The sequence below is a fragment of the Mastacembelus armatus genome, chromosome 8 (genome assembly GCF_900324485.2).
Source record: "Mastacembelus armatus chromosome 8, fMasArm1.2, whole genome shotgun sequence".
Lineage (NCBI taxonomy): Eukaryota > Metazoa > Chordata > Actinopteri > Synbranchiformes > Mastacembelidae > Mastacembelus > Mastacembelus armatus.
This window is the reverse complement of record NC_046640.1, coordinates 7,141,957-7,169,295: the sequence shown is the minus strand read 5'-3', so window position 1 is coordinate 7,169,295 and position 27,339 is coordinate 7,141,957. Positions and strand designations below refer to the sequence as shown.

General features: G+C 38.7%; 4 protein-coding genes across 7 annotated transcripts; 2 read left to right on the top strand and 2 right to left on the bottom strand.

Moving 5' to 3' along the window:
* Window positions 1-1,724: 1,724 nt before the first annotated feature.
* Window positions 1,725-3,741, bottom strand: LOC113141352 (UPF0764 protein C16orf89 homolog). The gene is made up of 4 exons (XM_026325713.1): window positions 3,477-3,741; window positions 3,039-3,143; window positions 2,484-2,573; window positions 1,725-2,258 (listed from the first exon to the last, which is right to left on the bottom strand). The coding sequence occupies exons 1-4, from the start codon at window positions 3,586-3,588 to the stop codon at window positions 2,155-2,157; spliced, it is 411 nt and encodes a 136-aa protein (XP_026181498.1). The 5' UTR covers window positions 3,589-3,741; the 3' UTR covers window positions 1,725-2,154.
* A 671-nt stretch (window positions 3,742-4,412) lies between these two features.
* alg1 (ALG1 chitobiosyldiphosphodolichol beta-mannosyltransferase) lies at window positions 4,413-9,766 on the top strand. Of its 2 annotated transcripts, none has more exons than XM_026326231.1 (13): window positions 4,413-4,707; window positions 5,328-5,405; window positions 5,520-5,623; window positions 5,734-5,882; window positions 6,022-6,111; window positions 6,516-6,629; window positions 6,944-7,059; window positions 7,592-7,630; window positions 7,733-7,792; window positions 7,904-8,014; window positions 8,693-8,807; window positions 9,030-9,105; window positions 9,343-9,766. In XM_026326231.1, the coding sequence occupies exons 1-13, from the start codon at window positions 4,416-4,418 to the stop codon at window positions 9,472-9,474; spliced, it is 1,476 nt and encodes a 491-aa protein (XP_026182016.1). In that variant the 5' UTR covers window positions 4,413-4,415; the 3' UTR covers window positions 9,475-9,766. The 2 variants fall into 2 exon arrangements, with proteins under 2 accessions (XP_026182016.1, XP_026182017.1); XM_026326232.1 differs by having other exon boundaries at window positions 4,492-4,601.
* Window positions 9,202-12,766, bottom strand: eef2kmt (eukaryotic elongation factor 2 lysine methyltransferase). 2 transcript variants are annotated; one of them, XM_026326233.2, is made up of 8 exons: window positions 12,608-12,766; window positions 12,326-12,388; window positions 12,150-12,230; window positions 11,732-11,833; window positions 11,095-11,228; window positions 10,691-10,935; window positions 10,209-10,358; window positions 9,202-9,873 (listed from the first exon to the last, which is right to left on the bottom strand). In XM_026326233.2, exons 1-8 carry the CDS (start codon window positions 12,764-12,766, stop codon window positions 9,773-9,775), a joined length of 1,035 nt encoding a protein of 344 aa, XP_026182018.1. In that variant the 3' UTR covers window positions 9,202-9,772. The 2 variants fall into 2 exon arrangements, with proteins under 2 accessions (XP_026182018.1, XP_026182019.1); XM_026326234.2 differs by having other exon boundaries at window positions 11,732-11,830; window positions 12,608-12,762.
* A 775-nt stretch (window positions 12,767-13,541) lies between these two features.
* pigq (phosphatidylinositol glycan anchor biosynthesis, class Q) lies at window positions 13,542-26,615 on the top strand. Of its 2 annotated transcripts, none has more exons than XM_026325503.1 (14): window positions 13,542-13,627; window positions 14,992-15,190; window positions 15,398-15,584; window positions 15,803-16,017; window positions 16,399-16,595; window positions 17,447-17,578; window positions 17,826-17,946; window positions 18,730-18,856; window positions 19,093-19,246; window positions 22,671-22,782; window positions 22,879-22,959; window positions 24,077-24,191; window positions 24,514-24,575; window positions 24,981-26,615. In XM_026325503.1, the coding sequence occupies exons 2-14, from the start codon at window positions 15,038-15,040 to the stop codon at window positions 25,131-25,133; spliced, it is 1,809 nt and encodes a 602-aa protein (XP_026181288.1). In that variant the 5' UTR covers window positions 13,542-13,627; window positions 14,992-15,037; the 3' UTR covers window positions 25,134-26,615. The 2 variants fall into 2 exon arrangements, with proteins under 2 accessions (XP_026181288.1, XP_026181289.1); XM_026325504.1 differs by lacking the exon at window positions 13,542-13,627 and adding an exon at window positions 14,112-14,234.
* The last annotated feature ends 724 nt before the right edge of the window (window positions 26,616-27,339 follow it).

The window sequence follows — 27,339 nt, the reverse complement described above, 5'->3', positions numbered from 1 at the left end:
ATGAAATTTAAATATTTAAGAACCCATTAAGATGACTTAATAAATTTAAACCTGCATATGCATAGATGTGTGTTTGCAGTTCCAAATTAATGCAAGTAGGTAAAGATTATAAATGACACAGTCCTCTCCTCTATTCTCTCTCTCATGCATATGTTTCCATTGAATGTCACAAACTTTGTGCCTTCTCTCTCCCCTAGTTTGTGCTCTCTCCCCCTCTCCCTCTCTCTCTGTTCTCTCTGTACCTTCTGCAGGTGTCCCTGGTCCTGGAGCTGTATATTGCTGATGTGCAGTTACTGGTCCCACCAACCTGCAGTTTCTATTTGCTGTTTATTGTTGCTGTTCTTTTCTCTCTGCTCTATCCACTCACCCCAACCGGTCGAGGCAGATGGCCGCCCAAACTGAGCCCGGTTCTGCTGGAGGTTTTTTCTTCCGTTAAAGGGAGTTTTTCCTCTCCACTGTCACCAAGTGCTTGCTCATAAGGGATTTTTTGGGGTTCGGTTGGGTTTGTTTTTATTTTTTGTAAAGTGCCTTGAGATGATTGTACTGTGATTTGGAGCTATACAAATAAAATAAATTGAAAATTAAAATTTAATAAATAGGAAATATTTGCTCATTGAACTGCAAAACTCCAGCCACCCCTTTTTAATCAGACAGTGTTTATGCTTGGTCCTGCAGCTTCAGCAGATCTGGGTGTTTGTCTCCACAAGTTGTCCAGCGGTCTGGATCTGCCCATGAAGGTTGTGGACATGTTCGGCTGCTGTCTGCCTGTCTGTGCCATCCACTTCAGCTGGTGAGCAGCGTACAGTGAGGGACATTGTACATACTCATATACACAAACCTAATGACTCAAAACAACTTCAACTCAATCTGGAAAGTGTTGTTGAATGAAAATAATATTTTGTAACGATAGTCATACTGTAAATATGTATACTACATATGCATATAAGATGTTGAAAGATGCTATTCATAATCCTACAGGTTTATTAGGATGTTTTTCTACTAAACTGAATCAAAAGTAAATATACACATACCAGCCACTTTATTAGGTACACCTTGTTAGTGCCAATTTGGACCCCCTTTTGCCTTTAGAATAGAGATTTTGGTCCATATTGACATATTAGAGTTACCAATTAACCTAACCCAAACGGCATGTCTTTGGGCTGTGGGAGGAAACCTGGAGAAAACCCATACAGATATGGGGAGAACATGCAAACTCCACACAGAAAGACCCCAGGTTTGAATGCCATTCAAACCTGAAACCTTCTTGCTATGAGGCGATAGTGCTAATCGCAGCATCAACCACATTGTATGTTATTTTCTGTATATTTGCATTTTGTGTATGCCTTTAACTTTAGTTACAAACTAAAATAAATATTTTTCATTTGCATACACACCACAAAACGTATAAATACAGAAGTACCAGTCAAAGATTCAGTGGGTGTAAGGAATTTAAGAATTTGAGTTTCTGATAACAAGGGCAGACTGAGTGCTTAGCACTCTGGTTTCCTCCCACAGTCCAAAAGCATGTATGTCAGGTTGATTGGTGACTCTAAATTGCCCATAGGAGTGAGTGTGAGTGTGTGAGGTTGTTTGTCTCTATGTGGCCCTGTGATGGACTGGAGACCTGCCTTTCACCCAAAGAGAGCTGGGATAGGCTCCAGCAGATCCCTGTGACCATTGGTTGGAAAGAAGCGAACATAGATGATGGATGGATGGAGTCTGAAAACAATCTGAAGATTCTTCCTCTCTGACTATATATGGAAACAACAGCACCATCTGGAGTCCAAGTAGAGCTTTTTATTGAAAATCAGATTTACCCTTTTTAACTGAAGTTACCTGTAGTATCACTGGATTCAGATTGTTTTTCTTAGAATTAGAGCATCACTGAATTAAAAAGATAAGATAAACTTCAAGAAGCTATTTAAAAGGCACATGGCTTGTAATTATTTTCAACAATACAGGGGTCTATAGAGATGCTTATTGTCAGCATTCATAAAATTCATTACGAGCCACAACCCATCTTTTTATTTGATCATATTCATGTCCGGGGTCAATCTCCAGCCATGAAATAAATCTCTACCTGATAATATACAACACTGTGTGACTGCACCGCTGCTGTGTGGCAGCAGGGTGAGGAAGGGTGGATGGGGGCCTTCACGAGAGCGGCCTCTTTGTTATGTCTTGCTCTGTCAGGTAGTAGTTCAGGTATCCTCCCAGAGCACCAACCGCCACTGCTGTAGTGTGACTGGAACAACCATCTGTGAGACAAGAAATGAAAGGATTAAAATGAGAAGAAGCAAATCTACCTACCATAGTCACAACCTTCCAGTAACACACTAGTAATGTCACAAAACTAAATCCAAAGTAATAATGCACATATTGATTGTTTTGAGATTATGACTGATCATCACTGTGAATTTCAGTGAAGTGGCCATTTTACCATTGTATGTAACCTACAAAATGAACTTGAAAACTATGCGTACCCTGAAGTACTCTTTCTCTCCTCTTCACTCTCCTGTGAGGCTGCAGCTGTTCTAGCAGCTCGTCTCCAATGATCTGAGAGATGATGTTCCCTGAGGACAGAAACAACAGAATCCATCCAACTTCTGCATAGAGCATCTCAAATAATGTTCTTACTCTGGCTTGGGTTATTCTCACCTGCTCAGTAACAAATAAACCTAGATTTTCACTAGTTGTTGCAATCTAGAGTCTGGCTCACTTTAGTAAAAGGCCATGTATTCCTGATATTCTTCTTGTTTTGAATCTCATTTATGTATAGACATCAACTGTGATCTAAACAAATGATCACACTGAAAAGATGGGGAACCACTGGGCTACATTGCAGATCTGTGTGAGCACAGGCTGCCAGTCAAGAGCAGGTCAAAGCAGTGCAACACAAGGTGATGTGTTTAAATCTCACTACTAACTGAGTTGTTAAGGCAATGTGGCTTAGTAGGAGATTCACCCACAAAAGATTTCAGATTCAGCAACAGGTTTCACAGATTTAAATGATTATTTATGATTATCATAATTCTCACTGTCTCTCCCAAAGCAGCCAGTTTCTTCATCTTGCAGCCTGAGGATGTGCTGCAGCCAGTCAGCATTGTAGAAGTCAGAGAAACCAGCCAATCCACAAAACATGACTGCAGACAAAGAGCAAAGGAACTCAAGTCAGTCATCCAGTTTAAACATGTTGTTTAGCTTCTCATTACACATGTAAAAATTTAAGACAAATCCTTCCAGTCAGTAAATACATTTGATATCAGAGCTGTTTCGTATTTTTTAGAATTTTTCTAGAGATGTACCTCAGTATGTCAACAAGAGGTCAACTTTTCTTAGCATTATTAACTGGACGGTGCATTTTTACATTCTCCAGTTATTTTTATAAACCTAGGTGTTTGTAAAACCCACAGAGGTTTCAGTTATCTTCCTACTCTTCTGAAAGCATGTAAACTACCAGAATTGGAAATGCCCACTGTTTTCAATGAAGAGGTCGGCCATCTGTTCAGCGAAGCCATCTTTGATGATGTCCTGGTTGCTCTTCATCATGTTGGAGCAGAAGATCTCCTCATAATTCCGCTCAGTCATGTTGGTTCTGGATGCTCGAGTGTCGCCTTTCAGCAGGCTGGTGCAGCCTCTCTAGAGGGAAACGGGAACCAGATACTGACCAGGACAGTGAAGATTCTTCTCATATCAGACATCTTGTAAGGATAGATGGTGTTAGTTCATCCTCATCTGGATAAAGTATAGTGCCTTTCCCAATGAATTAAATGGGAAAGTGCAACTGAACTTGACAATAGTAGTGTTATTTCCTAAGCTTTGACATAGTTTTATCACCTTTATCTATACCCGCTTATTTCCGTTTAGTCACAGGGATCTGCTGGAGCCTATCCCAGCTCTCTTTGGGTGAAAGGCAGGGGTCCACCCTGGACAGGTCACCAGTCCATCACAGGGCCACATAGAGACAAACAACCTCACACACTCAACAATTATTTTCATTATATTGTTTTAAATAATGGAGTGTTTGGTCACTAAAAAAAATATTAGTAAAATGTTAGTGGAAAATGCATAGAATATTCCCTTAACATATTCAGATGTCTTGTTTTGCCTGATTAAATTTCAAAAAAATTAAAGCTAAGGAAAACATCAAATATTCACATTAGGGGGGGCAGAATAAGTAAACCAAACACCTTAAACGATTTACCAGTAATGGCCCATTAACTGTGTAACCATTTGTTTGCTCTCGGGTGTTTGGGGAAATAATAAAACTGACATTCAAAGTGGAGGCCAATAAAATAAAAAGAGATGGATGCACCAAAGTGTAACGTTTTCAGACTGTCCCTGAACGCATCATAAACTCTGCCCCTTTAAATCTAAAGCTCCTCCCCATCTCAGCCACGTCATCACAAACAAATATGGCGACCCACGGCGCCGGTGCGGCTTGTTTGACACTTTCTGCTCTAGTTGTGGCTTTTTGTTGGTTCTTCTATCTGACTGGTTCAAATGTGATATGGACCCTCGTGTGTCTGAATATTTTTATCGTGCTCTTGTCGCTGTGGTTGCGGAGGTTGAGGCAGCGGGACTGTGGGACTGAGCGGCGGGTATGTGTGCTGGTTTTAGGGGACGTCGGTCGCAGTCCTCGGATGCAGTATCACTGCTTGTCTCTTAGCAAACACGGATATTATGTTAGTTTCGTCGGGTTTTTAGGTGAGACTACATCACACAGCCACAGGCTTTCAGACTGCTTTTGATTCGTTTGTCTCATTCTCTCATGTTAGACTATCTGAGGATGTTAATGTGTCACAGCAGCCGAAGTACAAAAACTACAACAGGTTATATATGTATTACTTAAAAAAAAAACAAAAAAACATGTATATAACACAATGAAATGCACTGTTTCCAAAATGGCTATCACACATACAAGCAGTAGAGCTAAATGTACATGTACATGTACCATGAATGCTAAATGGAGTTAAATGTAACTCCTGGTAAGTATTAGATTTACTTAAAAACAGTTATGAGGTACTTTACTTTCCATTTTCTGCAACTTTATACTTCAAATTTACACTTTGGATTCTGATAAATATGTGGAAAGGTGTACAAAACCCATACAAATACTTCACTAACAGTATATTGTTCGGCTTTAAGTGCTGGAAATACACAAAAAAAAATAGGGTTTTGTTGATCTAGGTGTGCGGACCAATGGTCCACAGATCCAGATGATGTTGTTGGTTGAATTTCATCTTTATTTTAAGAATTCTGAAAAATCCCAGATTATTTGGCCTGTAAAAATGAGTGTTGTTTACTCTGAAACATTCTCATTTCAGACACCAAACCTCATCAAGACCTCTTGAGACAGGAGAAAATCAGGATTGCTCCGATAACGGAGGTGAAAGGTGCTCAAGGTAACTGGAACCATGTTTTGCTGTGTTTTCTGTTTGATACTCCATCCTTTTATGGGTGATTTAAAAAAAATGAAGTAAAAGTGATTATACCCATTGTGCTGTGCTGATTTTCAGTGGGACCAAAAATCCTCACATATGTGACAAAGGTGATCTTTCAGTCTCTGCAACTCCTTTATGTGCTGCTAAGGATGGAGCTACAGTCTCATATTCTGATGCAGGTTTGTTACCACTTGGTATCAGGATTTATCTGTAAAAACTGTGATATGTACTGTCACTTAGCTTCTGGCAGATGTCACTGTTCCATGTAATGATAATGTTTGTATCACAGAACCCCCCTGGTTTACCCAGCATTGCAGTGGCCTGGCTGGTGTGTATCCTGCGTGGCAGCAGGCTTATAATCGACTGGCACAACTATGGCTACACCATCATGGCCTTGAACCACGGCCAGAGACACCCGGTGGTCCAACTGGCAAAGTGGTCAGTACTACACCAGTCAGGCTTACTATGAATATGTTGGATAATCCCAGGGATTGCAATGGGTGTATTGGGTTGAAAAGATTTTAAATTGATGTATAGTTGACTAAATTTCAAAAAAATGTTTATTCCTGTCTTCTAGGTATGAACATTTCTTTGGCCCAATGGCAACTCACAACCTATGTGTTACCAACGCGATGAAGGACGACTTGCAGAAAAACTGGGGCATCAAGTATGATCTGTTTTGCCTTCTAAAGCTTTAGTGGTTTTAAAGCTAAATAAATAAATAAACAAGGACTGATAATGATTTATGGTCATATTTTAGGTGCTAAATATTCTAATTACATTTGTCCTGATTCACCAAAGTACTGACCTGAGGTTTTATGCAATTGGAATAGAAGAAAAGTAGCCTCACTGAAAGTTTGAGCTCATGCTGTAGGACAACAGGGGCATAACAAACATGAGGTGGAATGGAAAATTTATACAAATAGCTACTGGACCTGCATAATCACTGCTGATTGACCAGTGCGGCAGAAAAACTACTGAAAACAGTAGTGACAATAATAAGTAGCACTGTAGCAAATTAAAGATTCAGTGATGTTGAACCACAGTTTAGCAAGTGTTGAAATGTTGCAGGGCGACAACTTTGTATGACAGACCAGCCTCCATCTTCAGGGAGACTCCACTGAAGCTGCAGCATGAGCTCTTCATGAGACTGGCCAACGCATATCCTCAGTTCCAGCACAGTAGGTGAGTGGTTAAAGAAAAGCACCACAAAAACATTTCATATTTAACTGTGAAAGTTTCATCGAAGCATTTCAGTCATAAGCTACCCTGCGACATTACAAATGACTGAAGCGTTGTGCCGACAAATAATTCCTGTTTAGCGCCACAAACTTACAGTATTTTAAAAAAAGATATTTGTCCAAACACTGGTATATTTTTTTTATACACACATATATATATATCAATTTTCAGTTAAAGGAAATTTAGAGGGTAAAGATTTTCCATTAGCTGTAGTGCCACACAGAAGTAAACATGCTGCCTTGACTGCTATTTTCCAGCTCTGAGAATGTCAGGGTTGAGAGGACAATCTTCTCAGTCCGTGACCTTGATGACAACACAGTAACCTTGAGGGCGGAGCGGCCAGCATTGTTGCTTAGCAGCACCAGCTGGACAGGTCAGAGGAAAATATGATGATAATCCAATGAGATGACTTAAACATGCATATGCATTCACATGTAATTTGTATATCATTTATTTAAGCTATAAATCAATAAAATAAATTGTACAATCACCACTGAGGTTCTCAAGTCTTAGTTTTAGTAACTAAAGAATATAACTGGAGAGCATAGATGTGTGTTTGCAGTTCCAAATTAATGCAAGTAACAGGTAAGGATTATAAAGAGCAACACAGTCAGCAGGAAATCTGTTCTTATAGAGAAGAACTAATAAATGCAACACAGTAAAGTGAAATTCTTCCTTTATGTTGTACATGAGTCACACAGCGGTGTTTTAGTCATTTCACCTTCCTCAATCTCAGCACTTAACACTTTCTAATATATAAACAATATTTGGGGATTTTGGGCTCTGCAAATGGAGCAAGATGTAAATGAAACATGTTTAAATCAAAGTAAGACAGTTACTTTAAATGAATCCAACACACTGTATTTAAATGTTTATAATCAAAAACATATCCTTTTTTTCTACAGAAGATGAAGATTTCTCCATCCTACTGACGGCTCTTGAAGGTACGACAGGTTTAGACTTGCTGCTGTTTAGCTTCTGTTACACACAAAGCCTAAAACACAGACCTGTTTGTTTCATCTTCTCACACCTGTTTCTTCCAACAGAGTATGAAGGTTTCATCAATGGAGGAGCTTTGTTACCATCTTTAGTCTGTGTCATCACAGGTACACTCCTATGCTGCCTCACTCTAAATCTACATCTCTAATTCAAATTGGTTTTAGTTTCATAGTTGTGTGTGCGTGTGTGTGCGTGCGTGCGTGCGTGCGTGCGTGCAGGTAAAGGCCCTCAAAAAGAGCACTACAGGAAGCTGATAGACTCTCTACATTTAGAACATGTGAAGATCTGCACTCCCTGGCTGGAGGCAGAAGACTATCCAGTTTTATTAGGTAAGACAGACATATATTCCATACTGTACTTATTGTGTGCTTGTGTTTAGCCCTTTTCACTACAGACACAGTAATTAAGACTGATGATGATGATGATGATGTGGCCAAATAAGAATTAATCAGAATCCAACGTTCTAGTCATTGTTTGTTTGTTTTTTGGACATTATGAAAAGCTATTTTTTTTATCTGTGATTCAAACAAATGTAAAAATGAATTAGGTGATCATCCACTGTAATCATTAATTAAAGACGTGAAAGTCAGAATAAGGTTCTGTCAAACAGTTATTTCAGTTCATAATGGTTCTGAATAAAAAGCACACCACTTTAACTGACTTTAACCAGCAGTATTAACAGTAGATGTCTGTAAAGGTGTTTACAGTATTATAGTATTAAATGTGTACTAGTGTGTTAACCGGTGATTAAACTTTTTAAACAAACAATTTCTCTTCATCGAGCATTTAGTTAGAGAAAATTTCATTTCCACACTCTATCTGGAATCAGCATTTAACGTTTATTTAAGTCATATGGTGTTTACACTTGCACACATCTCCCTCAAAGTGGGGACAATTCACTTTGTGGTTTTATTTCACAGCAAAATACCATACATAGGAAATATTTGCTCATTGAACTGCAAAACTCCAGCCACCCCTTTTTAATCAGACTGTGCTTGGTCCTGCAGCTTCAGCAGATCTGGGTGTTTGTCTCCACAAGTCGTCCAGCGGTCTGGATCTGCCCATGAAGGTTGTGGACATGTTTGGCTGCTGTCTGCCTGTGTGTGCCATCCACTTCAGCTGGTGAGCAGCGTACAGTGAGGGACATTGTACATACTCATATACACAAACCTAATGGAAATAATATTTTAAGGTTATAGTCGTACTGTAAATATGTATACTACATACACATATAAGATGTTGAAAGACTCAATAAGTATAATGTTGTCCTTGTGAATTCCATTCATTTTTAAAATTGAAGTGTATATCAGTGTCTGAGCTAGCATGGCTGTCTCTGCTCCTCAGTTTACATGAGTTGGTGAAACACGAGGAGAATGGTTTGATCTTCAAAGACTCTCATGAGCTTGCCGAGCAGTTCAAGGTGAGAGATGTCTGCCTAAGCAATACTGGTTGTTGTTTGATGTTTGAGCATGTGCATGAAGATCAACAAGAAACAAAGACGACAACAGAGGCTTCATAATGGATGGGACATATTGTTTAGATAACATACATGGTTATAGTTTCTGCACCTCCTTTTAATCACTGAAGAGGTTTTTTGATCTATAGAATCTTTGACTTCTTTTGAATGACTGATGTGGATTTGGCCTTTTGTTTTTAGTCTCTCCTGTCAGATTTTCCCAGTTCAGATGGCAGATTGGGTTTGTTCAGGAGAAACCTCCGAGCCAGCAGAGGACAGTCCTGGGATGACAACTGGAACCAGAACGTCCTGCCTTTGATCACTGCTCCATGATAAACACCAGTGTAGCACTAGAGGCCAATTCCAAAATATTCAGACCTTAATACATGTAAAATTGATCTGTAACTTCAGCATTTTAACCATCTGAAACTAACATTTGACTGGATAAGTTTCAGTTTAGGACTTCATTTACAAACCAGGGTAAAATGGAACAATCAAGGGATTAAGGGACAAGTCCCCCTGTACAGAACTTTTCATTCCAGTATTTCCTAACTCAGAGCACTTGAAGGTACAAAGAAAACTCTGATACCATGTACATTTGTAAATACAACTTTGTTGCACTACAGTGGTGTCACCTATACAGTTTGATCATTTCTATGGAGGAGATTCTGTTGTAAGGAAACACATGGCTGACAGGTCCTGTGATCACACGATGGCCGATTCCTGCCTTTTCTGTCAAAACAAAACCATCAGAAAAAACTTCAGAGTTCCCTTTAGAAGAAAACACAAAGCAGTGCTTTTTAAAGAACTTATCTAAAACAATTGAGACTTGTGGCTCAGAGGATGAATCTAATCTAAGCAGACTGTTTTTACTGACAAACAAATGGATTTGTGTTTAGGGCTAAAAATAACACGGTCTCTTAACAAGGCTTTTACTTTTATGCAGCTGTCTGGACTTGTATCGGATTCATCTAAGATCAAAACTACGACTGGCAATACTGTCAAACCAGTATGTCACCCTGAAATATACAGTAAAGAAACCAACCCTGCTGTCAGTGGTCTCTTACCCAGCTGCTGTTTAAAGCCACTGTAAGTCTCTGGGTTTCTGATGGTGGAGCAGATGAGGATCTCGGGGAGGACTTCAGCAGATGAGCATCTCATGATCTTTGACAGCAGCTTTACCAGACTTTCTATGATATCAGGGTCATACACCACATCTGCAAAACAGGAGGGACACCTGTTAGCTTTTCTCATTCCACTGCTGAATGAGACAGGAGGCTGTTAACACTGAGACTTAAGGACTTCTTGTCTATGTTGGTGTAAAAGTTGATAACTACCCTTAAGAACCACAAGGTCTATTGGTCTATGGGTAACTATTAGGCTGTTTATCATATCTCATGATCTTCAGTCAGCAGAATCAGATATTTAGCATTTTTAGCCCTACTGCTGATCGAAGAAAACAGGCTTCTCAGTTAAGAGATCAGCTTGCTGGATAAAGACGACTGTAACCTGGATATTTAACTGCACGTTACCACAACTGAACGCTGACCTGCAGCGATGACAGTGTCAGCCCTGACCCGTTTAATCTGCTCCTCCGTCACTGTGGTCCAGTCCAGCTGCTCCACTCTGACTGCAGGACACAGCTGCTCAGTCAGACCGTTCAGCTGAACATTGTCTCTCAGTTTCTGCAGGACTGTGGTGTGACAGTCGCTGAAGATGAATCTGTTTGGACTGCAGGAGCGACAGATGGTGATACCAGTCAACCCCACTCCGCTGCCCAGCTCTAGAACCGTCCTGCGGGCAGATTTATACACCATTTACACCTGAAATGAACCTGTGTGAGGGAAATCACTCCCATTACAGTACTGGGATGAAATCATATAAATTTTTAAATCGTGGAGGGCTTTTCTCTCATAAAATGAAGTTCTTGTTGTAGTTTAAGGGCTTGGATACCTTCCCAGGAAGGTCTGCTGGTGATCCAGAGCCCACTCTGCTAGATAGAGGGCAGCCTCCCAAGTCACCAGGCCAGTAGTTCCTTCTGAGATCAAAGCAACATTTTCCAACAGGCTGACAGCATCACCACAAGGCTGCACGGCACAAAGCAACATGTTAGTGACAGGACTGACGCGGTTTTGTTTTATATTATATTAGACATTTTAACAAAATTGGAGAATGACCAGACAAAAACGAGAAGCAGAAAGTGTCTTGATTCCTCATTCCAAATACTACTTTGGGCACCAAGTGTGACTTAATCTGCTGCATGGCTTTCTCCTTTTTTTGATAAAAACTAAATTGTCCTCCTGTTTGAGGTAATTACTCGGGCTTAAAAAAAAAAAAAATTAACCCATACATTTGTGAGGCATTTTCTTAAGGTTCATGTCCTCATTAGGAACAAAAGGGCTTGGCGCAGAGTATCCAGGATACTCTGAGAGAGACTAGTGAAGGTGAGCTCTTTGGAAAAATAGATCTCTATGATTCAACTACTTTTCTTTTTTTTTTTAATAAGCTAAAAAAAACAAGCAAATAAGCCATGACAGCAACAACAACAAAAAAAAGAGCCTAAGCACAGGGAGTGCTGTGTGTTTGGTACCAGTATGTAGCTCTTGTAGCACTCAGTACAGTCCTCAGCTCCAACCACCTCAGCCAGAGCGTCGTACAGCTCATCCAGAGGTTCACCGTCTGCGGCTTCCTGCTGTGAGAAAATGCTGCATGTTTCTCAGTATATCATTTTGCATATTGTGACCAGTTAGCCATGTTACTGGTGTGACGTTAGCACAGCAAAGTAATGGACTGCCATATTTTATAGAAACATTCATGGTCCTACTGACTAATGAAATCCCATCATCTGGTCTATAGGGCTGACACGTTAGTCAGTTAATCAGTTTGACTGGCAGAATAATAACAAGCAACTATTTTAACTACTAATGAATAATACATAAATATTTCAAAACTTAGCATTTAAACTCAAAATAACTAAACTAAACCAACTTTAAAAGCAGAGCACTAACCTGTCTGATGAGCTCAGAGAGGAACAGCCTCCTGTATCTGCCTGACGGTGGAAACTTTCTGCACAGTGAGTGAAGACATGTCTGAAAGACTCATCGCTGTTAGTTTCACAGACACATGAGGACTCTGTTGGGTTATAGGGACATGAACTCTGGGGGGTTTATGTGCAGACACTCACCTGCTTCAAGATATCAGAAACCAGTTCTGATGATTTGTTGCTCCGAAGGTCTTCTTCTAAAAACTGTAAGAGAAGAAACGATCAGTGACTGTGATTCTCCTTCACGCAGTTCACCCAGTTCTCTCTTCTCTACTTCAAACTTTTCATGGGTTAGTTTTAGATTCGCTGGTTTACGGAACAGATCTGTCAAACTGTCAATGAGCATCTCTGCCGGTGAGCTTAGCATTACAGACACATTTTTAATGTTGGCCTTTGTCTCCACACAGGATGTCTTATACTCACAGTCCACGGCAATGACGCCAGACGACTCATAGCGAAAAAAGAAACCTGGAAACTCCTTAAAATATCCGTCTTTTTCACTCTTCTTTGGTCTTCTGCGGTCTGATCCTTCTCCGAGTGCTCCATCTTCAACGTGTGTTTGTTTACTTCCTGCTTACCCATAATCTACCACGGGCGTATTTCGTTAGAGCTACTGGGTATTGTAGTTTTTCATTTTAAGTTCTTTTTAAGTAAAAAAAAAACAATATAAAGATGTTCTTATGTATAAAACCTGATGTATTTATGATGTAGTTTAAAATTAAACTTAATGTAGTTCACCTTCATCACCTTAGTTCTAATGACAGGCTTAAATAAAATAAAAAAACAAACACCTGGCAAAACATTTATCTTCTAAAATCCCTGTAAACAATCTTAAAGATAACAGAAGTTGAAATTGGCTAGTTTATTACAGTTTCAGCAATGAGCTGGTCAGATACTGTGGCTGTACTGTATTTATTAAGTAATCAGTATTAAGTTATTATCTTCAAATATTCAACTTTAGATTATATTTATTTTTATTTTTATGTATTTATATTTAGATCTATTGTAATTGCACTTAATAATTTCAGCAATAGTACAACAAATAAAGTTTATTTGTTTAACACAAAACAATTCCTAACACAAACTCTATATATTTCCTAAATGGCCATACAGTTAAATCAACATCTTTCTAAGTGTTTTCAATGAAAATGACCTCTTATCGCCTTAACGGAGGATTTCTTGCTGGACTGTTGTATTTAAGTTCATTGTGTAAACAGGCTACAATCTATTTCATTTACAGATACCTTCAAAATTAAGACTGGTTTTAATTCTATTACTGTGTTATCAGCAGAACATTTTTGTTGTGGTTAGTACACTGGAGGTTTTCATCCCGCTCTTTTCTTGCTGAGTCACTGCAGGACAAGATAAATCTCTTTACAGTTGGGTCAACTCCTCATTCACCACAAACCCAACTCCAGCAACTTACACATTCAGCATTCACTGGTGAGTAGCTGCATTATTTGAGTTTGCTTTAGAAATAGTAGATAATTTTTACGTTCGTGTTTATCAGGCACAGAGTTAGTGTACTCTCACAGTGGTAGCCTTATAAATACAGACATTTCTGTTTACCTTACTATTAACAAATAAGTAGTTGTATATCCTCACTGTTGCAAAAGTATTTTGCTTTAAAATGAAATGCAAAACATAAAAAGTAGAATTATGCATATACATCAAAATTATTAACTTATTTTAATTGTTTTTTGTTTGTTTGTTTTGAAAGTCAATGTAACCTGTGAACTCAAAGACACCAGACTGACGACGTTTGAAACACAATTGTGAGAGACGATTCAAGTCAAGTAGATTCAAATAAATAAATAGAAAAATTCACTGGATTTTACTTTTTAGAATTTGCCTTAGAAAACTGAGATTTCCAATCTTAACGCAGTTTCACTGCAGGGTGTTTTTGAGTAGAGGAACACACATGAACGTTTGTTTCCCACCGGAGCAGTTAATGCAATGGACTGTCAACAAAGAATATGGCGGGGGTTTCTGTATCGCAGGGTCGGCGATAGAAATGAAAGGTGAAAGCTTGTGTTGGTGTTAACAAGAGGTAATTTTGTTTTTTTACATCCATAACCTGCGTCCACACTGCCGTCCTACTGTTTTCCTCTTTCGCTTCAAACGCATTTAGACATTTTTTTTGTCTTTATGTCTTTATTTTGAATGAAGAACCAGTAAACTAGAGAAACATCCAGCATTAACTCTTCATCGTTTTTCATGCACTGTTAGGTCGATTTGTCTTATTCTGTCAGTCATTTGTTTTTCTCTAGCTAACACTAGAGCTAACCCACTTTCATGCTGTCGCTAAAATCAATGGTTATCCTGCCAGGGGCGTTGCATGTTGTCACAACACGCTGCAAACTCAATGTGTGAAGGGCAAAAAGGAGACAACCGCGTAGCCTCGCTGCTTTTATTTTATTCTCCAAACTCTGTACAAAATCTCAGAAACTCAGTATGTTCGTCGACCGCAGCGCTATCTCGTAAACACCGTCGTAAATAGGAATATACTTTATGAATGATAAGGATCTTCTGGTTGATTCGGCATACAGCAGGTATTATCTATTAATATATACTTATATATATACTTATTCGGTTTGTTCGCTTTCAGGTCTGGAAACAATATGAGTAAGTTGCACAAATGCATCATAGAAAAGTATAAATAGTTGTGATAATAGTTGTAAATAGTGAAGTCTTTAAGTCATTTATTTTTCTTTAACTGTGTAATGCTACTATTTTGTTGTAGTATTTATTGTTAGTGTGTCTAGAAATGGTACTGATCCTGGTGATGATGTTCTTGTCTCTCTCAGACCATTATAGCTGCTCAGAGGCTGAACATCGAGCTGCAGTGAAGCCATGGTACTGAAGATCTTCTTCCCACAGTGTTGTAACCGTGCTGACAGTGGGCTGCTGGTCGGCCAATGGATCCCCGGACATGGCTCGGCCGTTGTGCTGGCTGTCATTCATTATCCGTTCATCCCTGGACAGGTCAAACGGTACATCCAGCAGGTCAGTGCTGCAACAGGTCTGGATGGAGGTTTAATTTACCTTCAAACTGTACCTCTCGTATTATTACATTCATGTCAGAGATTAGATTTTTCAACAAGTTAATAGTTCGAGTTCAGTGAGTGGTGTGTTTGGAATGATATTTGAAAAACCCAGAGGTTAGTAGAAGTTGTTCATCACCATTTGGGCCTCCTCCCACCAATCTCCCAGATGCAGGATCAGAGTGGAGTGGAACTGTCAGTGCTCGGTTCGTGGAGTTTACCCAAGGAGGGTCAGGAGGGCATGGAAAGCTTCCTCAGAGACCTCAGCACCATCTTCCCCCAGGATCGCTGGCTCCAGATCAGCCGCCAGATCGGGAAGATGGGCTTTACCTGCGAGGTCCTTACCTGGGATCAGAGTAAGATTTAGACCGTACTGGAGTCCTCTGCTGGGTTGCTTTAGGATAGAAAAATGCCAGATGTTAAATTCTCATCAGTTACCTTTGATTCATATAAAGTTTGCCTGGTTTATTGTCTATGGTGAAGCATTACGAACCAAAAGAAGGCTGTTTCTGTTCATTTTTTTAAATAAAGAAACTGAACATGAATTTACATCAAATTTCTTTGTTATTGCCAGATTTAAAAGCATTTCAGCCGGAGGCAAAAAAGAAAAAGGATAATGAGGATACAGAAAGTGACGTTGATGCTGAACATGAGGAAAAAGAGGAGGAGGTGGAGGAGAAGGTGATTTTTATCCACTACGAGCAGAGAAAGGTGATGCTGTCGCAGCTTCACCCTGTCGAGAATGGAGTTCCCAGTCCCAAAACTGATGCACCATCTGAGCTGAGACAGGTACAAAATAGCAGTGACAAAGAAAAAAGTCTTGTTGAATGTGGATTTTTTTTTTCCTTTGTGCTCTGCTCATAGGATGCAATTTTCTTTTTTGCTTTTTTACGATTCCGCAAAAAAGTTATAAAAAAAAAAGAATAATGATAGGTAATAATGCTAGATTTTATTTACCAGATGACCAAAATAGCTTATTACACATTTCAGATAAACTTTACACTTGTGGGCTTCAAGCTGTATGTGTGAGGGGCCTGTGGAATAAATTTTAATATTTAGCAAGAATACATTTTGAGTATAATATAGAGCATGTATAAAGTGGAGTTGTGAGATGTGTCAGGTCAGTGTTGACATGTTTATGCCTAACATGCCACGTCTCCTCTGGTCCAGATGTTTCAGACAGTTGCCCACAGCCAGCCTCTGTTCTTCCTAGACAAATATGACGACGGGCCGCTGAGGTCGACTCACTGGCAGTCTGAAGGCCGAGAAGCCAGTATCATTGTGGAGCTGCTCAAACAGGCCTCTGTACCGCTCTGCCTGCTCATCACCTGGCTGCTGTCCATATGGACCTGGATCTGTAACATGCGGTGAGAAGAACATTTAGTCTATCAGCTAAGGAAAAGTTGTCATTATCTTTTTTAAGCCTTCTTATTGTGAGGATTTGCTGCTTTTCTTTGATATGAGATGAGAATCTCCAAAGGGTTTTGGATTACAGATATGACAATTTTTACTTCCATCCATCCATCTGTCTTCTATACCCGCTTATTCCTTAACCAAGGTCACAGGGATCTGCTGGAGCCCAATCCCAGCTCTCTTTGGGTGAAAGGCAGGGGTCTACCCTGGACAGGTCACCAGTCCATCACAGGGCCACATAGAGACAAACAACCTCACACACTCACACTCACTCCTATGGGCAATTTAGAGTCACCAATCAACCTGACATACATGTTTTTGGACTGTGGGAGGAAACCAGAGTACCTGGAGAAAACCCACACAAGCACAGGGAGAACATGCAGACTCCACACAGAAAGGTCTTGCTATGAGGCAACAGTGCTAACCACTCAGCCACCATGCTGCCCACACAATTTTTACTTTTTTGATAAAATGATTAATCAGTGAATAGGTCAATCAGTAAATAAATAATGAATATAATAGTCTGTAATGTGGAAACACACACTTTTATAGAGAACATCTGGACCTTTTGGTGGATTAAATGGTGGATATAGCCAGTAGTTTATCGTAGTTTATTAAGCCTAGATGTAGTATTAATCAGTTTTGGAACAGATATGTGTTCAAACCGTCATATCACCTATATCAAAAGTAGATAAAAATGTCTGACCCATATTAGATTCACTCATATTCAGACATAGCAGGACACCAAACTTCCACATTTCCTTTAAGAACCATCATTGTTGTCATTATTATGTTTCATCTCCAGGATCTTCAGTCTGTACCCGTTGCGCTTCCTGTCCAGTAAACTGTCCACATGTGTTCAGCTCAACTACAGGACCGAACACATGACAACACTCAGCTCACCAACACCAGCCATCGGACACACAGAGTTCATGAGGTGGGTATGTGGAAAAACCTGCTTGTGTTTTCTATGCTTGTGGTTCCTCTGTGTTTCCATAAGAATTTTTGGAAACATGTTGTAGACCAGAGCTTAGACTCTGAGATGTAGACATAGATTTTTCTCCACTGAACTCTGCTGTCAGTCTAATGGGTTACTGTTGGGACTGCATGACAGCAGTGGCTCACTTCAGGTTTTACTTGTCTTCTTGTCATCTTCACGTCTCTCTCTCTCTCTCTGTGTGTAGGAAAGCCAACATGTTGGTGTCCTTTCTGGTGGATGTGGCTCTCGGCATGTTGCTCATTTCGTGGCTCTACAGAGACAACCACATCACCATGTTAGCCAATACACTGGTGCCTGCAGCTGATGTAAGTGTGTGTTGTTACCTTTATGAGGCCCAGTTTGAGTTTTGAATCTTATTATACAAAGAGTGTGTTGACGAGATAAAAATACAAACGTGCATGTGTGTGTGCATTTGTGTGCATGAATACACTCTATAAAACAATAATTACACTGAGCACATGCCACATTTTGACCTCTTTTCAAACTGTTTTACATCATTATCTCACACTATGGGTCTCAAAACTTATTTTCAAAATAATCTGATATTTACTGAAAATTTAAAAATCCTGTTTAGGGACTGATTTCATCATTCCCTTTGGAATAATCTGATTTCTTTTTCTATTAATTGGTTTTAAGATATGATCTGATCTTCATCCAAGTATAAACAAGCAAGCAAGTAATTATGTTTTGTGTCTTTATTGAACATACACATTAAAAATTCACAGGGCTCTTACTGGGGACTCCAGAAGGTGGATTTTCTTTGTTTGAAGTCATTCTTTTATAGACATATATTGATGTTTAGGATCATTGTCCTGCTGCATCACCTAACAATACACTGTAATTTTTATAAGCTAATAATAGATATGTTTGTGTTTTTTTTATTAAGGAGCTTAGCCACATTACTAAACTGTCTTCAACTGTGTACTTTTGATTATTTGATGTCGTTAGCTGAGGGGTTCACATCCTTTTTCCAAAAAAACAGAACTCTCCAGACACACTGGGAGTAGAATTTTTTTTAACCCAGCTACATTTAGTATAATGGCAAATTTCCTTGTTCCTATCATTAAACTCCTGTGTTGTTTCTGCAGCATGTGGCTAAAGAGCTCAATGAGCTGTTGCAGTGGTTGATGGGAGCTCCTGCTGGGCTGAAGATGAACCGAGCCCTGGACCAGGTTCTGGGCCGCTTCTTCCTCTACCACATTCACCTCTGGATCAGTGAGTCACAGCACAAAACACACAAACTGCACACATTACTCACATTCCCTATGTTCATGTTTTCTTGCTAAAATGAGAACTTTTGATTGTGGCCCCTAGAGGCTTGAATGGTAATTCCAACTGACAGAATGAAAGTAGTGGACAAAACGAACTTCATACCAAATCCTGACTTTATCATTGGTGTTTTAAAAGCGTATTCTGGTCGGATCTTCATCCTGTCTAATCTTGCCATCCAGGCTACATCCACCTGATGTCTCCATTCATTGAGGGGATCCTCTGGTACGGAGGCCTGTCAGCCTGCTTTGGCCTGACCTTTGCCCTGTCGCTGCTCTCTGACATGGTGGCCCTGCTCACCTTTCACATCTACTGCTTCTACGTCTATGGAGCCAGGTGAGAGCTTAGCACACACTTCATGTTTCACTTGTGTTTAGTTTTCACACTACTAAAAATCAAAAGAACCAGTAATCTTATATTAAAAATAAACATGTTTGTCCCCATTTTGGCTGTTTGAAATATTGACACTGCATTTCAGAGATACAGTTTTTACATTAGCAGGTTATCTACCTCATGACACCGTATTTGTTTTTTAAAGATTGAATGAACTCAAGCACTTCAAATACAATGTAGATTATTTTAACTTGTAGCAAGTTCATACAAAGAGCAGTGTTCTAGCAGTGTAAAGGTAACACATCCCCTGAGATAATTCGGCTCTCGTTCAGTTGAAACACATCGTATTTATCCTCGTATTTCTCAGGTATTATTTCTGTAGACAGTATTTATCATTGCATGTATTAATGAAAGTGTACCAGAAATGCACATGCATATTAAAATAAGCACAGCAGAATATTTTTCCCAAATAGTTCAAACTTTTTGGTTTAAATCTCTCTAGAGCACCACCATTCAAAATTAATTTCTTTTTTTTTTCATCAGCACCACATTCAAAAATCCAACTTTTTTAGTATGCATGCTAAGTTTTAAAAATTATTTAATTTTAGCACATTTCCAGTGTGAACACACTAAATACAGAAATGCTTAGGGTGAGAATTCAGTTGACACCTTGAAGGTTTGTGTGAGACCTTACTGTTGTTTACCTGCAGAGGGCAGCTGTGTTCAAATTTTTGCTTTCCTTTTTGCTTTACTGAACACATTTTATTTACAGTTCTTGACTGACCCACACATTAGTGTCATTGTGGGGCTGGAATAGAGATAGGGGCACATGACAACCATTACACTGCCTACATTTGAACCAGGAGGGAAAATATGCAAAATGTAAAATGATCACCCTCTGGGTTTCATGTTAGTCTGCTCTAAGATTTAGATATTTTCACCTGTGATTTAGTGTTCAGATCAGAAGTTCACTAAAACAGTGGGAGTCATCTTCTGTAAGGGTGACTATTCATAGTATACTTCATAGCAAGTTGGCAAATAGCTGTTAAACTATCTTTATGTGGACTGAAATGATGGCCGGACAAACCATGGTTGATCCCTGCCGTTCACTGGCCTTTCATTATTAAGTGTATTAGTAATAAATACAACAGCATTTCAGACTGTTAAGATCTTACAATATGAAAAGAGTAAGTTGTATAGTCTAAGAAAACATTGTCTTAAAATATGTACAATCATTCCATACACTGGGAAATGGGGAAACAAAACATAGACATGCAGTTGATAAAATCAGCCAAAGCTCAAACAACAGAATTTATTAATTTATTGTTAGTTTTGCAACAGCAAGATAATGGAAAAAGCACAGAATATGATCCTTGTTATTGTCGACTTAATTATATCTAGTGCAGCAGCACAACTTGCAGGACAGGATGTTTTTGTGTGTTTTGAGTTGTGTCTACTTCAGTCTACTTCAGTTGGTGCACACTCAAGCTTGCACAAGATGTTTGCTCTTCCTCTGCTCTTTGGAACAATGTAATCGTTGACAATAAGAGATGGCAAAGATTATTAGCTGCCTGCGCTCATCTAAAAGTGAGTTGCAAACTGAGACCACAGTGGCAAAGAATTTAATCTCTTAGAGATTGTAGAGATGAGTCTTGAATTTTTTTTTTTTTTTTGTGAAATCTATTAGCATGTTAGCATGTTGGCAGTCAAATTGAAAGACCTGCTATATATGGGTGCCCAGATGTTAAATCCAAATACGTTTGTTGATCCCCTGAAATTTTCTATAGCCTGTCAAAGTTTTCACTTTAAGGAAGAAATTTTCCTGTCACTCTCTGCACTGTCCCAGAAGTGCATTTTTAAAAAAACATGTGTAGTACAGCCTCACAGAGCTGCACACAGTGTGGTTTTATTCTAGGTTGTGGACTGTCTACTCTGTAGTCTGGTGGAATAACATGTCCCCATATGTCTTCACTGGAAAGTCCTGTTTTGGGGATTAAATGTTAAGTCCGGTGATATTCTAATTCTTAATATTAAAGGACAGCTCCAGAGTTGAATCTCAGGTACACTTACTTCCCTTCAGTCCTAGTTTAAGCAGGAGGAATATTTGCTGTAGATCTCTGCTGAGTCTGACGCGCAGTGTGAGTGAAGTCTGAACACTGTGCTAATAGTCCTGCATGCTAGAGGAGAAAGGACTGACTAAATTATGCATTTGCTCTGAATATAACTTGGCTCTCTTGCCTGTGGTGCATAATGAAATATTACCTCCTTTACTTGTTACATATTTATGCTCCATCAGCTCTTCTGGGCAAGTGTGCATTTAAATTCAGTTTGAGAATCTTTGTCAGAGTGACTTATTAAATCTGTATGCCTGAACCTAAAAATATCTTCTGCTGTGATCACATTTCACTGTCTACACTAGAGAAAAGGAATAGACAAAAAGATGTGTGAGTTAGCTTTAGAAATGTTCCTGCTCTGTCTATGTAAATGACAGGTTTTATTAAAGTAGTATGTAATGCCTCGAATGTGATGTGATGTAAACAGATGCAGATATTTATTTATTTTTTGTTTAGGTTAGAGCTTATGGATATTTTGTGACCACATTTTAAGCATTTGTTCTTTAAACCCAGTTAATAGCCCCAGTGCTCACCCCCCTATTCTATCTGTCACCAATGTGTCAAGCAGTTAAAGGTCAGAGGCCTGCTATGTATATTTTCCATTGTTCACGTTGATAATAACAGAGGCTGAGCAATAAGAAAGGTTTTACAGAAGGTATGTTGGAACTTAACAAATCAAGCTGTTCTGTCTGCTGGGAACCAGATCTAAAATGGGAACTGGTGTGAGTGCTACAGTACAATAAGAGTAAATTATAATCTATTCAGTTCAGGTGGCTGTTCTTACAAAAGAATGTCAGAGAAAATATACTTTAGGTGTTTGTTATTATACGCTTGTTATTATACTCTTTGTTTTTTTAAAAGTTATACCTGTTTTTGTAATTATCAAAGCAGCGAGAGAAATATGTGTAAATTAAAAATGAAATAAAATAGAAGATTGTTAAGATGAGAGGTGAAGGTGGAGAGTTATTATTTTTCATCCTTCAGATGAACCTTTTGACATAATGCAACACAAACCACTGAAATCCATACAGTTTAAATAGTATTGTGATCAACATTTAATTGACTGATCTGGCTCTCAGATGGTTTCTCACAGTATATAACTAAATTCAGACTTCTTTAAATTTCTAAAAACACCTCAACCCATTTCTGCCACTGTCTCCCACCTGAGTTCTCTCTCTCTCTCTCTCTCTCTCTCTCTCTCTCTCTCTAATTCAGCCCCTGCTGAGTTCAATTATGGTGTGTACTGGTGTGTTCATGACGACATTGTCAGCTGTGTGTGTGTGTGTGTGTGTGTGTGTGTGTGTCGTTGTCAGGCTATACTGTCTGAAGATCTACGGCCTGTCATCTCTCTGGAGGCTCTTCAGAGGGAAGAAGTGGAATGTCCTGCGGCAGAGAGTGGACTCCTGCTCCTATGACCTGGACCAGGTCTCACACACACAGACTGACATACACACACATACACACACACCATATTAATCATCATCACAGAGATTTACTGTGTGTGTGTTTGTAATGCTTCAGCTCTTCATTGGAACGCTGCTGTTCACCATCTTGCTGTTCCTGCTGCCCACCACAGCTCTCTACTACCTGGTCTTCACGCTGGTAAGACGAGCCACAAGTGATGAAAGTGCCAGGTTGAGTTTATCTCAGTTGCAACAGCTTCCAATAGTGACAGGTCTGGTATTGTTCTCATTGTCTGCCGTTCATTTGGCATTTTGTCAGTTTTCTGTTTGTTATATACTGGCAAGAACAATGACGCCTAATTATGTGGCGTGCAGGAAGTGAAAGGTAAGGAGGTGAATCTCTCCAGCAGCAGGGGTTGGTCAGTCTTCAGAGCTTTGACAGAGAAGCAACCTCTTCCATGTAGATTCAGCCACAACAAGCCTTGTGAAATAAATAAATAATGCTGTGCGAATGTTTGAGGCACTAAAATAAAGTAAGGAGGTTTTCAAGTTAATGACAAGAATAGAATCAGTTTGCTTATGCATATACTACAAACAAGCTGAAGATATCATCCTGGATTCTGAGAAACTATCATTTGGTTTTTCAGCATTTTTTTCACAATAAAAAACAAAACAAAACAAAACAAAACAAACGTCATTAGCACAAATAAAGTGCTGATTTGTAAAGGCGAGGAAATCATGCCCGACAGATACAATCAGTGTGCCAGTCGGGTTTCAGAGCATACCTGTTGACGGCTGCTTTTCAGGTTGGACAAACAATAGAGCTTTGTAGGCACCATTAAGAATGATGTCATCAGTTTCCTGTGGCAGAGCCAGAAAAATAGTGAAAGAAAAAAATGTCACAAATGACAAGATGGCTCATTTTTCTTACTTATTCCGGTGGACATTGTTGTACTTACAATTCACCTTGACTCTGTCACTATTGAAATTTATGTTGTAAGATAAATTCAAACTAAGAGCAGCTGTTTTTTTATGTGACACCACTAGGTACAAATTGTACAGCCTTCTTAAATATGCACAGGGTGTGTTTGATATAGAAATAGATCCTGGGTGGAGTATCTTTTAATAAATATTCGCTTGATGTAACTGGACAATTGCTCATGTGCAAACTTGGAACATGTACAAAATCTGTTGAATTGACAAGCCATTCTTTTTAATCCACAACACTGCCTGATACATATCCAGTTTTTACAAAAGAGCAAAGTTGATAATTTCACATATGATGTGAAACCCCTGTGTGTCCCTGTTTTGCACAGTTGCGGCTAGTGGTGGTGTTTGTCCAGGGTATCATCCACCTTAGTGTGGACTTCATCAACTCCTTTCCACTGTTTGCTGTGGGCCTCCGTATCTGTCGGCCCTACAGACTGGCAGGTACAGCGTCTTTATCATTTGTCCATTTCATTAGTGCATTAGTCAGAGTTACCAAGATGAACTTTGAAAGCTATGCTATGGAATAATGTTTTTAAAAAAGTTAAATACTGGACTGAATTCTCTTTGCACTCCTATTTGCTTTTTTTTCACATATTCAGAAGAAAACCTTTCATGTGCACACAAATAAAAGTTTCATAGTAAAAAAAAAAAAACATTGAAGATTGACTGGACAGACAGATGAGTGACAGCACATTGCAGGGTGCCTGCAGGTCACAGTCGAACATGGCCTTTTATATGACTTTGTTTATTTTATACTTAACAGAAGGTGTAAAGTTCAGGGTGCTGTGTGACGAACCTGGAACAGCACTTCACCTGCTGATGGAGGTAAGAAGCCACATTTGGCGTCTGTTGTTTTGCTGCTATTTTCCTCTCTCTAATTCATAAGTGAAGCATGGTAGTATTTATGTACAATAAATTTAGTTTGGTTTATGTATTATGGAAGAAACACTGTTAGCATTGTACAGCTTGGCTGATGTTCATTTGTATTTTTTTGTGGCTAGGCCACAGATGAAATGATAAAGTAATAAATAAATAGGATAAACTAATTGTGTTAAATTAAATTTTAATGTCAGTTAATGTTGGCAATTACATTTTTGCCCTAGAGCTTTTGTCTATTTGTTTGTGTTTCTTTTTTAGGAAAAGAATAAGTATTTTTTGCAACATGGTATATAAGTATGTAAGCAATTCATTTTTCACTTTTACATATACTGTACTTATTGTCTTCCTCAGATTAACCCTCTGAAGTGCGGCACAGTGGTTCAGACTTATCGCAGCCCGACTTACAGCTGTTACCCCAAAGACTCGTGGGCTGCCCTGGTCAAGAAACTGTTTGTTGGGGAGTTGATTTATCCCTGGAGACACAAAAGCACCAAGACTGACTGAGAGACACCAGCCAGAAATGAAAGATAAGGGAGACTAAATGAATAATAAGATGGAAACGGACAGATGGAGGTAAAAATGGGGCAAGGGTGAAGCAAGGGTGAAACCAGTATGATCTCTGAGTTGAGGAAGAACGTTAATGTGTTTTAACTCACCACATTTGACGTTTCCTCATTAGCTTGAAGGTCAATGAGGAGTAAGTTCATGTTTTGTAGTTCAACAAATGCAATTGTGTCAACCTCAAATCGAAAAGCCAGCAAGTGGTCATGTCCTGTTGTTTTGTTGTAAGAACTATGACTGTTTAATATCCTTTTTTTAAATTCTTTTATTTGAAATCAAATCATTCCCTTTACATGGCATCAGGTATTTTATTTTTTTATAATTAATTAGACACATAAGATGTGGTGGTAAACAAATCACCAAGGGACAAAAAATAGAAAAAACATTCAATAAATTGATTTCAAGTTTGTAAATAAGATCCAAAAATGTCTTTACATCGTAAATGATCTTTAAAGGACTACCTGCATTCCAAAACAAAAAAACCCATTTTAATTTACTCACTAAGACACTTCGACTTAGTTCAGTTCAGCTGACATACCAACCTGAAAAACCTTATTACTACCCGCTGACACGTGACATGTCCCAGTGCTCAGTGTGGCTGTCCTCCACCACAATATGGCAGTTTGCATTGGTATGTACCATCAGGGATTAAAAAAAAAAAAACAGAGGTGAAGGTTCTATAAAAAGGCTAGAAAGTGGGACCTTGTTTTGTAAAAGTGCTCAGTAGTGTCTGTTAAGCAACACTATGTATGTATGTATACTGACATTGGCACAGAAAGAAGTGTTATGTGAGACAAAAGTCAGTATTTTCATTTATGGACAAATTATTCCTTTAGGTCAACTAAGAAATGGGGAAACTTACTCTTAGAAATTAAGTATTTATATATTCACTGCACTACTTTATAGATAATCTAAATCATTTAAATTTTCAATTAGCGTTAACCTACATCAAATGATACTAACTGACAAAACTGATTATTTTATTTTTTAAACTGCAATGTTTTAGTTTTGAGTGGAGTTTTAATCTAAATGAAATGATTGATGTTGTATTTTAGTTTATTTTGTTCTCATGTTTCCTCCATACACTGGAACTGTTTGACAGAGTTGGTTACAGAGGGAGATGACTAATGCTGTGTGTTTGAGTCTCGTCAGGATCAGTTTGTCAGCATTTGACATTTTTTTTATTTATGTACCTAATCATGTAATTGTCAAGTGTTGCTCATACGATCTTTATAACAATCAACCTGAAACAGCTGTTGTTTAAACAAAAAAACTTATGTGGTTAATAATTTCCAACGCATATTGTGTGAATTACTGCCGTTTTATTTCCCCTGCCATTTCGGCCTTTAATTTTTTGTGTTTTAATCCTTCAGTGTCTAATTCAAAATGTTTCATTACCGTTTAATAAAACTAATGTGTATTTAATATTCTGATGTCTGTGCTTTGGATATAAGGCTCATCTGCATAAACTGCTAACGAAAGAGTTGGAGTAGAGCTTATGACAGTCTATGCTTTAATCTAATCTGTAAAGTAACAAGAGACAAAACATTGAGCTGCTCTGTTAATAATTCATTCCTAAATGTATGTGGTTAAATTTGATGGGATTTATTTTAACTGCACTGATGCATAAAGTGTGCAGTGAGAATCCCCCTGGCACTGTTGGAGCACGCATTACTGAATAACCCTGTGATCCTGTTTTTCAGTTGTTTTTTTTTTTTTGGTTTGTTTGTTTTTGTTTTTTAATATGTGCACAAGATTAGATTTCACATGTTGCTTTACAACTCAAGTTTTGTTGCTCCAGGAGATTAACATTTCAGTGTAATACATTGTAAAGCTGTAGATTTCTTTTCTGTTTCTGTTTTCTGTTTTTAACCAATCTTTCAATCAGTCAAGCACATTTGACATTTGGATTTTTGTATAAAGCCTGATTGCCTACATTTCAAACATGCAACCACTCTAATGTACTTGACTCGTATTTAATGATCTCATTGTAGCTGGTGCAGCCAAGTCCGTATGTTACTGTGTAGGTGTTGTGAGATTGCTGGAAAAGCTGAAGTGAGAGGTGATCTGTGATGTTGCAAAAACAGATCTTACACAGATAGCACCACCATACACACTCAGCCAGCTACTGTACTTCATATTTCATAAT